Raw genomic sequence first — 13,370 nt, 5'->3', positions numbered from 1 at the left:
CACATATAAAACATTTCAGCAAACTAAGGTATTTTATGTGTTTAAATAGAAATGTAGCTAGCGGCAGAATGCCTGTTATCTTTAATCTAGGGGTGAACACCTACTGTCAATAACCTGATTCTGTGAGCCTCACTCCTCTGGTGGATATTTTATACCGTTTACAATGTATAAACTGTAACAAACTGCAGCTATTTCTAGAAACCTTGCCTAAATCCTGTAATTATTAAACAGAGTGAAACCGATGCCACTGCCAGCCACTGACTATAGGGATATAGGCGTCTGCAAATTCATCTTACTTTATATAATGCATCTACTCTCCATATAACTCACTGTGTTCACAGGCCCTGGGTATGATTACACTACTCATTAGTGGTATTTGCTAAAAGAACTAAAGTGACCAACCTTGCATCCAGACCTCTTCCCAACTTACCTTGCCTGGTTCAGAACCCGCCTCCAAGCTCTGCTCTATGCAGCACCTATAACGTAAGGTCCATTTACAGATATAGAATAATCCCCATTCCGCATTACTAGGATGTAGAGCAGGGGTAGGCAGCCTCCAGCACTCCAGACGTTGTGGACTACATCTCCTACAGCCTCCTCTTACAGCCATAATACTGGCAAAGCATCATGGGAGATGTAGTCCATAAACTGTGGAGTGCCATAGTAGAACATGGAAAAGGTTAACCTGTTTCCAGGGCTGTGGGTTTGTCTGCAGTCCCTGTCATTGAGCTAAGCAGCCGAGTATTTGTGGGATCATTTCCTGGTTTACAATCTGCAATGTGTCGGATTATTTGTCACAGATAATTTGTCTCCAGGCTGTAAATCCAGTGTCCTTTCACCTGTCAATGAGTGAAACCAAAAGATGCCGAGTAGTGATTATGAATGGGTTTTATTTGCATTAAATTTGTTGGAAACCCATTAAATCTTGTGCAATGCTGCAGCACTAGGGAGCAATGTGTTGTGTAAATATAGAAAGTGAATGCCCTGCTCATAAAGACATAAAACAAACCGCAAAGTAAATTGTAACAAGATAGCAACAAACTGGAAACTTTACATACTACTAATAAATAAATCACAGCATGTAAAGCGCTACTGGGTTTATACTAATGGGAGGGGCTTATTTGGTTTTTATTCATTGTTTAGTTTTGTTTGTTTGAGGTCACTTAATTCTTTAAGAGCTCTCCATAGGTCTATTTAAAATATCCCAGTTGACTGACTGCTTGAAAGTGCTGGTGGTTGGGTGGTAAAGAAGAGTGCTGTGTATGGGCTCTAGAATAGTGCTGGGTTTCGGAGGTTAAGTGGTCTAGAATAGTGCTGGGTGTATGTCGTTGGGTGGTGTAGAATAGTACTGGGTGTATGTCGTTGGGTGGTGTAGAATAGTGCTGGGTGTATGTCGTTGGGTGGTGTAGAATAGTGCTGGGTGTATGTCGTTGGGTGGTGTAGAATAGTACTGGGTGTATGTCGTTGGGTGGTGTAGAATAGTGCTGGGTGTATGTCGTTGGGTGGTGTAGAATAGTGCTGGGTGTATGTCGTTAGGTGGTGTAGAATAGTGCTGGGTGTATGTCGCTGGGTGGTGTAGAATAGTGCTGGGTGTATGTCGTGTTGGGTGGTGTAGAATAGTGCTGGGTGTATGTCGTGTTGGGTGGTGTAGAATAGTGCTGGGTGTATGTCGTGTTGGGTGGTGTAGAATAGTGCTGGGTGTATGTCGTTGGGTGGTGTAGAATAGTGCTGGGTGTATGTCGTTGGGTGGTGTAGAATAGTGCTGGGTGTATGTCGTTGGGTGGTGTAGAAGAATGCTGGGTATGGGCAGTTGGGTGCTCTAGAATAGTACTGGGTGTGGGTCATTGGGTGGTGTAGAATAGTACTGGGTTTCGGTGGTTGGGTGGTGTAGAATAGTGCTGGGTGTGGGTCTTTGGGTGGTGTAGAAGAGTTCCCAGGTTTGAGTGGTTTATAATAGTGCTGGGTGTGGGTGGTTGGGTGGTCTAGAATAGTTATGGCCGTGGTTGGTTGGTCTGGGACAAAGTGCTGGGTTTGGGTGGTCAGTGAGAAGGAATTTTGAGGCCTACTGGGCCAACCTCGTGGACCTGATAGCCACTGAAACGTAAAATATGTGCCTGGCTGAGAGCTAGTCCAAACCGCAGTAAATTAGATGGGTGCTGTGGCTGTGCCATTGTCTACTTCCCAGGCATGTTATTGTTGCCTTGTTGTTAATACTTTATTAAGTAAATTAAATGATTGTATGTTAATTTTTTTTATGTACAGAAGAATGTACAAAACACGCAAAATTTAAGCCCCGCACTCAAACTCCTACTCCTTCGGGCAGCAGCAACGACTGCAGTATAAATCAGCCCAAATACAAAAACCGCAAAGGTAAAGACAGGTTAGCCTAATAAGGAAATGCTTAAATTAAGCCTGGAGTGCACTTTAATTATTAACTTGTTTCTTAATGTACAACTCTGCAGAGTTTGTTTCATTAAGGGTGTTTTATGAAATAACCACTCCGTGTTTTTAACACAGCCAAGGAATACAACGTAAATGTGGCAGCAGTCCCGTGATGTCGGGAGGTAAACCACTGCCAAGGAAACTGCACAAAAGACATATGAGTTCCCCGAGGGAGTCTCAGGAGGGCTCCCATACTAAGGTATTGTGACCTATTTTATATATTTGAAGTTATTCAAAGATTGTGGGATGGATACTTGTCAAAACATTGAGCTTATCGGATATGAGCAAGGACCTGTGACTCAGTAAAACGCGAGGCTAGCTTAAAGGGACACTTTAGTCACCAACTATCTTAATTAAGTAGTTTTGGTGAATAGATCATGTCACTGAAGTGTCACTGCTCTATTCTCTGACATTTAGAAGTTAAATCCCCTTTGTTTCCTATATCTACCCCCCCCCACTTACACAATATACTACTATACTACCCCACCAACACAAGAACCCACAAGTTCACCCACGAAATCAATCACTATACCCACAAACAGGATCAATCGCACACACATATACCATATATCAATTCAGCACCGAATCTGCACGACAGTCAAACCGCACCTCACCAGGCCACGCCAGCTACCTAGGGAAAATGACCACCCAGTAAAACGACCATAAACACACAAACTCATTCCCGAGGTCACACCTTTAACCCCTAACCACCAGCACATAATAGCATACCCCAACATCTGGTACATTAACCGGTGGCTAGCACCCTCACATTAACTTAACACGAGAATAAACGTTACAGGTTCCAAGTGGACAAAACATAGCGTTCCTGCAACCCTGCACATACCTAGACTACCCACCCCAGTTCATTTATTCACATTAACGAGAATTTAAATTACCTTGTCTCACCGACACTCACTGAAGGTACACTTCAGTCATGACATCTCTCGGTACGTTTATACCGAATATCTGTATAAAACATTGAAATGCAAAAATAAAGAATTAAAAAGAAAAAAAAATTGCATTTGTTTCTGTTTATGCAGCCCTAGTCGGTGTGACCCTGGTTGGGACTCACACAGCCTGCACTGCATTAAAACACAAAAAGGAGGTTCCCAAGGGGTCTAGAAGGCTGTTAACAGAGCAAGTGATAATACATTCTAGCCTAAACATACTGTGCAATCAGGGCCGGCGCTTCCTATAAGGCGAACTAGGCAGCTGCCATCGCCGGCCCTTTAAATGCTGCCGCACTGCCTCTCTCCTCACCTCCCCTTCCCCAGCTCCTCTCCTGTCCGCGACCCTGCCAGACTGATAGGAAGTGAACACTCAGTGTGCACTTCCTGTCAGTCCGGCCGGGTACAGGAAACAGAAACTCCTGTACGGCAGACCAGAAAGGAGCTCGGCCACGCTACAGGGAAGAGGAGGTGAGGAGAACACAGGGAGGGGGGAGGGGTTCGAGTAAGAGGGGGGGGAGAGGTTGGAGTAAGAAGAAGAGGGGAGGAAGGGGAGTAAAAACAAAACTGTAGCTGAGAGCTGGTTTCCCACAGCTTAACTCCATCAATATTTTAAAAGGATGCAGGAACAAGTGATAAGTCCAAGAGAATATCCAGCACAATCAGCAATAAAGTCCCATAGTATCCCATCACCTTTCCCAATCACTGGATGACACACAGTATCAGGAGTAGAACTGAAGTTTAATGGCAACATTCCTGCTTTTATGAGATTCTCCTATGCAAGGGAGGGATTCGCATCAATTATACATTACACCAATTATATCGATGTTACCTCCCACACATCTCCTCCCCTTAGCTTAACAGATAATACAATTATACTGCACATACTTTCCCTCACTTTTTAGATGTACCCCAAATATGTGTGATATACCTTTAAATATGGTACCCCCTGGTAGCCCTGATCTGGGTGAGGAACATATCCAAAAAATCACCCAGATCAGACCAGGGGTTCGGGAGTTATAGGAAGTTAAAGTTTTGACCGACTGCAGGGTTAAAGTAGCCGAAAATAGTTCCATGCGATCTGGCCTTGCGGTCGGTCTCAATTCGTGCCCCAAAAGTCCCGAAAGGCTATACCAGACATAATGTAGTCGGTAACCGGATGAATCCCCTAGTTCGTGGGATTCATCCTACCGAACGACGGGCCGTTCATGTGTTTCTTTCGGTGTTTTCTGCAGCCCTGGAGGTCTTAGCGGTGTTCGGCTAGTCGAGTATCCGTTTTGAGTTCCAGACACTCAACGACCAAACACCGCTGTTCGTGGGTTTAAGATGGCCGTTGCCACGTGTTCGGCTGCCAAAATGGCGGCCACCCAGGGAATGTAGGAATGCGAGAAGCGATCAGGGTAGTAGACCCCACTGGCCCTCCCTTCACTCCAAATGCTCCACCCCAGGAACCCATATTAAAAAAACAGAATAGCTCTGACTAAAACAGACAGACATTGTTCCTGTGGCTTTTTCAGACCACATTTAGCAGTACTTTTGGAGAAATGTACACCCCATCCAAAACAATGCCTTGCACTCTCACATATCCTCCACCCCAGCTCAAACCTTGTGGGGTGAGCGACCATTGTCACAAGGATATGTTTACGTGAATGACCATCAGCGTTTCCTTGTATAGACCAACCATGTGCTCTATTGAGAAATTATATGGTTGTAAACTAAGGAACCATTAAATACCGCTGGGGGAGGGTGGGGGGTGAGGAGAGACCATTAAGGGGCAGGGGAGAGCTCTATAGGACAGGGCAGGACAGGGAGCTTTTTTTTTTTTTTTTACACTACGCGTGCACACACACAATGCATCCCTTTACATACAGAGAAACATACAATGCATCCCTACACACACAGAAAAACAACATGCTTCCCTTACACACAGAGAAACACACAATGCATCCATTGCAAGCACACTCACAATGCAACCCTTACACACAAAGACAATGCATCCTTTGCACACATACACAGAAACACACAATGCAAACACATACACTGCTTCTCTTACATACACACAGAAACACAATGCATTTCACACACTCAATGCACACACTTACAAACACACACCTTGCATCCCTTGTGCATACAAACACAGATTCACACAATACATCCCTTACACACAACCAGAAACACAATACATCCCTTATACACAAACACACACTGCTTCCACTTCACACAAACACACTGCATCACCTACACAAACTGGTATCCCTATACACTACATTCCAGAAGCACACGCATTAGATCCTCTACAATAACACATCCCCTACATACTCCACTCCATGTGAGCGAACTCATGGGTGGAACATATAGGTGGACTTATGGGTGGGCCTTATGGGCATACTCACCATCAGGCCCTGGGGCCCAGACCTTGAGCTGTGTAAGGGGCCCCCAAAAATGGAGCTGCTTCCCTTTCCCCCAGAACATTGAATTTGGTGACCACAGTTACAAACAGCCTCCAGAGAGCCTATTCTACACTAGACCAGTGGAGCCAAACTGCAGCCAGAACCCAACACCATCCTCATCTGGTTGTAAGTAGGCAATCTAGTATATTATTAGTGACACTAATCTCTAATCTACCTCACATTAAAGGGACACTATAGTCCCCAGAACCACTGCAGCTTAATGAAGTGGTTCTGGTATCTATAGCCGGTCCCTGCAGGCTTTTTAATGTAAACACACACGGTGAGCAGCACTGGCATTAATTCATATGGCAGATCATATGGGTGGAGCATTGTGATGTCACATGGGGGGGGCGGCAAATTTTTATTTTGCCTAGGACGGCAAAAATCCTAGCACCGGCCCTGTGTGCAATAAAGGCAGTTTAAGCATTATATTTTACAGGAAGTGTTTAGGAAGGCTGTATAAGTCACATGCAGGGAGGTGTGGCTAGGGCCAGTGTCCTTTCACCTGTCAATGAGTGAAACCAAAAGATGCCGAGTAGTGATTATGAATGGGTTTTATTTGAGTAACTATTTTTTATTTTTTTTAAAGTGCCTATGGGGAAATAGTCCTGTTTGCCAACCCACTAATGCACACAATATTAATTCAGAAATAATTTAATTTCTGGAGTAAAAAAACAAAACACATCCATGGCATATTTTAGCCTCTTGGGAAATAAATTGGCAAACTTTTGCCTCTGGGCTTGTTGCAAAACTAAATGTCTGACAAAGAATGATAGGAATTGTGGGAATTGTAGTCTAATAAAAGATGAAAGAATGGAGAATGTTAAACCTTCTCTGAAGGGCAGTCATACATCAGAAATGATAGGCAACATGCATCAGTGATTGTTTGTAAATCTTATAATTTTTATTTTTTATCTACACAGACTGTCAGTCAAGCTGCAGCGACAAAATTTCTAAAAACAGAAGAAGATTTTTTGATAATCTTATCTCGGATTAATGCATTAGTATTGAATATTCTGCTGCGGCCCGGTAAGTACTACGTACCACTAACAAGTCTAAATTTTGCCGGAATTTCCCAGCTGTCCCAGACAGCGTATGCAAATGCAAGGTTACACATTTATCTTGCGACAATAATATTGACATTTTCCAAATGCCAGCCTGGCCAATCAGCATAAAGATGTATTGTATCAATGCATCTCTATGGGGAGAGTTCAGTGTCTCCATGGAGGTGTCCCTAAGCTTTAATGTAAACCCTGCCTTTTCTATAAAAAGGCAGTGTTTACATTTAAAAGCCTGCAGGGATTGACTATACTCACCGTAACAAATACAATAAGCTGGTGACTATAGTGTTCGTCTAAAGGGACAGTCTGAATTGAGTTTGGGAGTCTTGCCTTTTCAATATGCCTGAATGAGAACATAGCAACAATGTACCATTTGCTTTCTGAGATATATTGGCAGAGTAAGAGAGTTTGGATACGGACAGGTTTAGGATCATATCACATTACAGGGATTTCACAGGAGTTGACTGAGGTAGTTACAGGTTATCCCTGTGTGTGGAGAACGGTCACTTATCTTGAAATTACAATGCGGAATAAAACCTTGCAAATCTCCTAGAATTGTGTTGACTGTTTTGTGAGTTGCTTTATCAATGATTGACAGGCAGCTAAGATGGAGGCGCCCAGTTGCCAGGTAAAGAAAGTGGGTTTCTACATTTAATTTTAGTTTTCTTTTTTTTAATTTTATATAAGTAAGCAGGGTATTGAAAAAGTGACCATTCTCTTTTAATGAATTGAGTACCATCATTTTGTAATGAGCATATAATAATAAATAGTACTCTGTGTCTTTTAAATTGCGTAATAAAATAATGTATTATAGAAAAGGAATTCTGTACGTTGCTGTACTGTATATTCTGTATCCTTACTATAAGCTTTGAACAATATAGTTAAGTAGCTGAGTTACACAGAGAAGCATTACTTAACTATTTCAGTGCTGGGCACACCTACAAGACTTTCTTTGTTTAGAAATCAGTGTTAACATTGGCAGAAAATTTCAATTTAGTTTTAGTCACATTTTTTTGACTGAAAAGCCATTTAAATATTAGTCGTATTTTAGTCATCTGAATTGTTTAAGTTATAGTCGACTAAATCTCAAAAATGTTAGTTGACTGAAATCTGACTAGAATTGTTAGTCAACAAAATGAACACTGATCGAATTCTGCTGTTTTTGTTCTATAGATGAAAGTGACTTATTGGGCAAAGACCACTTAAAATCTATTCTTCTGGTCAATGAAAGATTTCATGCCATTTGGGATTTGACATCTGGATGTTGCAAAACTCTTAAACTGGGTCTTGGGGACTCGTCCGTGGACGTGAACGACATTTACATCGTGAAAAATCAAAGCAACCTTTTACAGGTGTATACCGAGTAAGTATATTGACATGTCACTAATACAGATTGCAATGGTTAGATATGAGCAGAAGCCAAACATGCATTGCTGAAATCTGTGGTTTTTACACCAAAATGCAGCTTTGTACATCACAAACTAGCTCTGATTTGCTCACATACTTCCTTTAAAAGGAGGCATGTTAACCACTGACATCCCCAGCTAAGCGGAACATGTGAGGAGACAGAGAAACACAAAAAGACAGCCACACAAAGAAACCAAAATCTACTGAGAGACAGCTGAGGATGCAGAGGCAGAGAGAGAGAGAGAGAGAGACCTAGACAAATCACCGTGCAGAAAGAGAGCGAGATGTTAAAATCCAGAGATACTGAGTAAAGAAATGTTCATTATTTATTCCAGATGTGGTCTTTGTAAACTCTTTGCCATGACTTCACCTCTCTGTGATACCAATAAAGTGGATTACATTGGATTTAAAAAGAATTGCTGGGTATTCCTTATATTGTATATATTGGCCAAACAGCACCAACAGGGTCTCTGCACCGACCATGTCTCGCTACTTTCTAAACAGAGATACAGTCAGGGGTACAGAGGGACAGAGATCCAAACACATAACAGAGATACAGTCAGGGGTCAGAGATCCAAACACATAAAAATCAGAGAGGCAGGGAGAAAGGAAGCGAGAAAGACTGCTGGCAGTGAAAGACAGACAGCATACCAGTGACAAATACAGAGAGAGTGCAGATTTCCAGGAATGGAGGGCTGCAATGGTTAGATAGGGCCCATCACAGTTTGTTGTAGACTAACTTCCCATCACTCAGTCCAGGAGAAGAGGCTGTAATGGTTATATAGTGCCTTATACTTTTTGTAAGCCAGACTACCCATCACTCGGTTAAGGAGAAGAGGCCTGTAATGGTTTGACAGGGCCCATTACGGTTAGTTGTAGGCCAGACTACCCATAACTCGGTTAAGGAGAAGAGGGCTGTAATGGTTGCATAGTGCCTTGTACTTTTTGTAGGCCAGACTACCCATAACTCGGTTAAGGAGAAGAGGGCTGTAATGGTTGGATAGGGTTTGTTAGAGGAACTCACATTTTGTCAATGCCACTAAGCAGTAGTCTTGACTGTGTGGGAGTCTCGTGTCTCCAGCGGTGTCCCACATTACCAGCATTGATATTCCTGTAAAAGCAGAATCTTTGTAGATGTGACACGTTGTGTGTATTTTTTTTCACTCTATTTAAGCTTAATATTTTCCATTCGGGCTTAACACATACCACAGCCTTTGCACTTTCTTTTTAACTGAAGTCAGCAAATATTGCCTTCTAAATTATCCAGAACGCTGTTCAATGTGATGGAAAGACAAAGTCAGAGCACTCTGTGGCCGCAGAAACTATCCTACATAACATACGTTCAGTTTGGTTACTCTGGTCATACTTGTGATATTAACTGTGAATTCTCAATGCAGCCCTGTGAGAGTGATTAACTCCCAGAAAAGACAAGGGCAGGGGAAAATGATCTATTTTATATTCTGATTATTTCAATTTTTGTTGCAGGTATTTTCTGGCCGTTACGAATCATATTGTGATCAAAGGATTTGACAAAGTCGCAAAACCAACAAGGTACGGTGAGCAACATGAGACTTGTGGAAGGTTTATTGGAAATCTTCAAAATCAGCTATTCTAGCTTAAATATTGCAATATGGGTTCCGATTCCTTATAATGTGGTGTTTAGTGAATAAACCCCCTCGGTATGAATAAATGTCACATAATAGTCCAGGATTTATGTATTTCCCTGTTTTATTCTAATGGAGATAATGACAAAACCTTGACTGTTGGTGGTCCCTGAGGATTGGGGAACCTTGAGTTAAGGGTGGCAAAATTAGAGATAAATCTCCTGTAATAGCCAAAAAGACCAAGGAAAGCCATAACCTGTTTCTAAATCAAGGGTCGAGGTCAATTTCCTATGACTTCAATTTCCGCAAGTTGTGTCTCGACTAACCCCCTCCCAACGAAATAACCTAGATATTTGGCCTCCTCTAGGCCAATAGTACACTTACTAGGGTTTGCCGTCAGATCAGCATTTAGTATGAAATAAATGACTGCTTGCATTTTTGGTAAGTGAGACTCCCTGTATAACCACATCATCCAAGTATGTCGCTGCATAAGAGGTATGTGGCTTTAGGATTCTGTCCATCATTCTTTGAAACGTTGCTGGAGCCCCATATAAGCCAAATAGTAATACTTTGTATTGAAAAGGTCCATCTGAAGTAGAGAAGACAGTTATTTCCTTTGTCTGGGCTGTGATTGGTACTTGCCAATAACCATTTGTTAGATCCCGTGTGGTAAGGTACTGGGCTTTCCCAAGTCTTTCCAAAAGTTCATCAACCCTTGGCATAGGATATGCGTCAAATTTGGATATTGCATTAAGCTATAGCGCTTCACAGTGGGTGGACTAATAAACCTGTAATTGTAACCAGACAAGTTTGATGCACAGGAACAGAGGGATTGAGGGCCCTGCTCAATGAGCTTACATGCTAGAGGGAGAGGGGTAAAGTGACACAAAAGGTAATGGTAAGACCACCATCTGGTTTTGGTACAAGCACAATTGGGCTGCACCAATCACTTTGTGACTCTTCGATTACCTCAAGGTCCAACATTTTCTTTACTTCGGTTTTGCATTAAAGGATGCATTAAATAATGATAATATGAACAAGTTTTAAAAGGCTTCTTTTTTTCTTCTGTTGCAGCATTTATTGGAAAACCAATAAAAGGGGTTTGAAGACACTGATCGGAGAGACGGCTGATATCTCCCTGACTGTCTTTTTACAGAGAATCTTCACCGAGCCGTTCAGAGATCACGTCCAGACGTACTCATTGTTCCTGTCCCAGATCAATGGGAAGCTGGCAGAGGTAAAGCGCAGCCCCCCGCATTTCCTGTGTCACTTTCTTTCCTTGTTGGACGGTATTAGAAGACTCACGGTATAAATGTTGCCATTCAAACAGAAAGATTAAATTGTAATCTAACATAATCTAGATGCTATAACGGTAATCTAATCCTAAAAGTCTAGCACCATATAAGTCTCATTATAATTAGCGTGTTTACGATTTCACAGTGATGTACCCCACTCTGTAACTGCACGGCTGTGGAGTCCTGGGAGAGTATTGTGGTGTACCTCCCTGACATTTATCAATCTACGCCAGGCTTTGGGGGGTTTTGTTCATAGTATCTGCATGCAGGTAATCTCTAAACTAATGCCGGCAGCCTCCTAACTAATCAATGTGAAAAGAGGACCACCTGACATTCTTACAACTGAACCACTGGTCTCACCCAATGCGTTTCTTGACATAGAGCGTATACTCTGGGTTACGTGGGACACGTGGTGCATAATACTAATGTTTCCGTGTTTTATTTTATTTTTTTAAGTACTTTATTTTTGCATCCTGCCGGACAAAGTGATATGATAACATTGCACGGGCTTACGCAGAAGCCACGAAACATAGTCAAAGGACTAACATCCATGCTAACTGTACAAAAATGCTTTAACAAGTTCTCATGAGGCTTGATGTCATCATTGTCTCGGTCCTTCAGGGGATTTTTCTTTTTAGAAATCCTCATTACATCGTGCTGGTGTAACCATTGGAAAAAACAATATTAAATATAACCTTATGTAACGTAACATAATAGGGTTGCCTTGTCCCTTAATGTAGGGATTGACTCTAGTGTACCTTTCCGTGTACCTATCTTGTACCTCGATTGGAGTGTATAATGTGTTTTGGTTCGTGTTGTGTGGTTATTCACCATTGCTTTGGATTGTCCGTGTTTTATAAAGGTGAAATATTCTAAACAGAGAACCAGGATGACTTTACTTGTGACATCTAACAATTTTAAAAAAAGCATTTTCATTAAACACTAAAGTATAGTAAATTTTGTAGTTTTTTTTTTTTTTTATTTATTTACGTTTTGAGTTTGTGGCTTTCTTGCAGGTTTTGCTATGAGAAAATCTGTTAGGAAAAAAGCAACACACTGAAATAGCTTGCTAAATACAGGAGCTAAAAAGTGGATATGAAAATGTCATTTTTCTTCTATTTTGAAATGCTGACTCAAATTGGGAAATGTGCGTATGATCATAATGCTGTGTGTATTGGCACACAGTGAGAATATCAGACCCAAAGCATCATAGTTTGTGATATTTAACAGATTGTGGCACTCTGTTTAATATCACACATCTGATAAAACAAAACCACTTTTTACTGGGATTTCTTTGTTTTTCATGTCTTTATTTTACACATCCAGGAACAAGCGAGATACAAATATTCAGGTACCCGAGGGGAACAATCATCTTTGAAAGTGATGTTTGACCCATGCGCTACCATATTAGTTAAAAATAAATGTTCTACCATTTGAAAACTGGCAAGAAGATTTGATGTAGATATTGCTGCTCAGGGATTCCTAAATTATTGTCATTTTACACTATTTAATTTTTTTTTATGTAGTTGCTAATCCTTTAGATAAATATAAAGTTTCATAATTTGGTACCTCACAGAATAGTCATTTAAATAAAACAATTAGCCCAGAGGTGAAGAAACCCCTGTCTTGGAGGGTTAAAGTGACTGCGTATGTTTTAGGGATATTTTTCATTCACACAGGATTCTGATAAGGATGTTTTCTCAAGGAATGTATGATATTCAGTAATACTTTTTTTTTTATGTTTTAGGAGAGTGGAGAAACCTCATCGTTAGACTCGCTGAATACGTTTGTAAATCTGCAAAAATATATCAGTCAGATTTTAGATGAAGCCTTTCAGACAAAAATGCTATGGGTGTCTTTATCAAGCAAATTAACAGTAAGTGGTATGAAAAGAACTGCACGTTTATATTTACTGCTAAAAAAAATATTATATTTATTTAAAGGAGAAGGTACAATAATAATGTTCTTAAAAAAAAAATTATAGGGTTACTCACAAAAGTGAGAATTCAAAGTGAATTTTACATTTTAAGGTCATAGTAGCTGAATTGAAAGCATTGCTGGCCTAGTGAATCTTTCCAGATCAGCGATATTGACCTGAAATGTGAAATTTCCTTTAATTCACTTTGAATTCTCAGTTTAGTGTAGAGGCCTGTTAATCTCATTT

At 41.1% G+C, this 13,370-nt stretch overlaps 1 protein-coding gene across 1 annotated transcript in view; it reads left to right on the top strand.

The window, feature by feature from the left end:
• Positions 1-13,370, top strand: part of ALS2CL (ALS2 C-terminal like) — an 81,098-nt gene that overhangs the window by 14,884 nt on the left and 52,844 nt on the right. Inside the window, exons 2-7 of the mRNA XM_063452825.1 lie at positions 2,518-2,641; positions 6,763-6,868; positions 8,074-8,263; positions 9,793-9,858; positions 10,986-11,148; positions 12,954-13,082. Of these exons, the coding sequence (XP_063308895.1) occupies positions 2,555-2,641; positions 6,763-6,868; positions 8,074-8,263; positions 9,793-9,858; positions 10,986-11,148; positions 12,954-13,082 (741 nt within the window). The 5' untranslated portion in view covers positions 2,518-2,554. The remainder of the gene's footprint in view (positions 1-2,517; positions 2,642-6,762; positions 6,869-8,073; positions 8,264-9,792; positions 9,859-10,985; positions 11,149-12,953; positions 13,083-13,370) is intronic.

The sequence above is a fragment of the Pelobates fuscus genome, chromosome 4 (assembly GCF_036172605.1).
Source record: "Pelobates fuscus isolate aPelFus1 chromosome 4, aPelFus1.pri, whole genome shotgun sequence".
Classification (NCBI taxonomy): Eukaryota; Metazoa; Chordata; class Amphibia; order Anura; family Pelobatidae; genus Pelobates; species Pelobates fuscus.
This window is presented reverse-complemented; position numbering and strand designations above follow the sequence as displayed.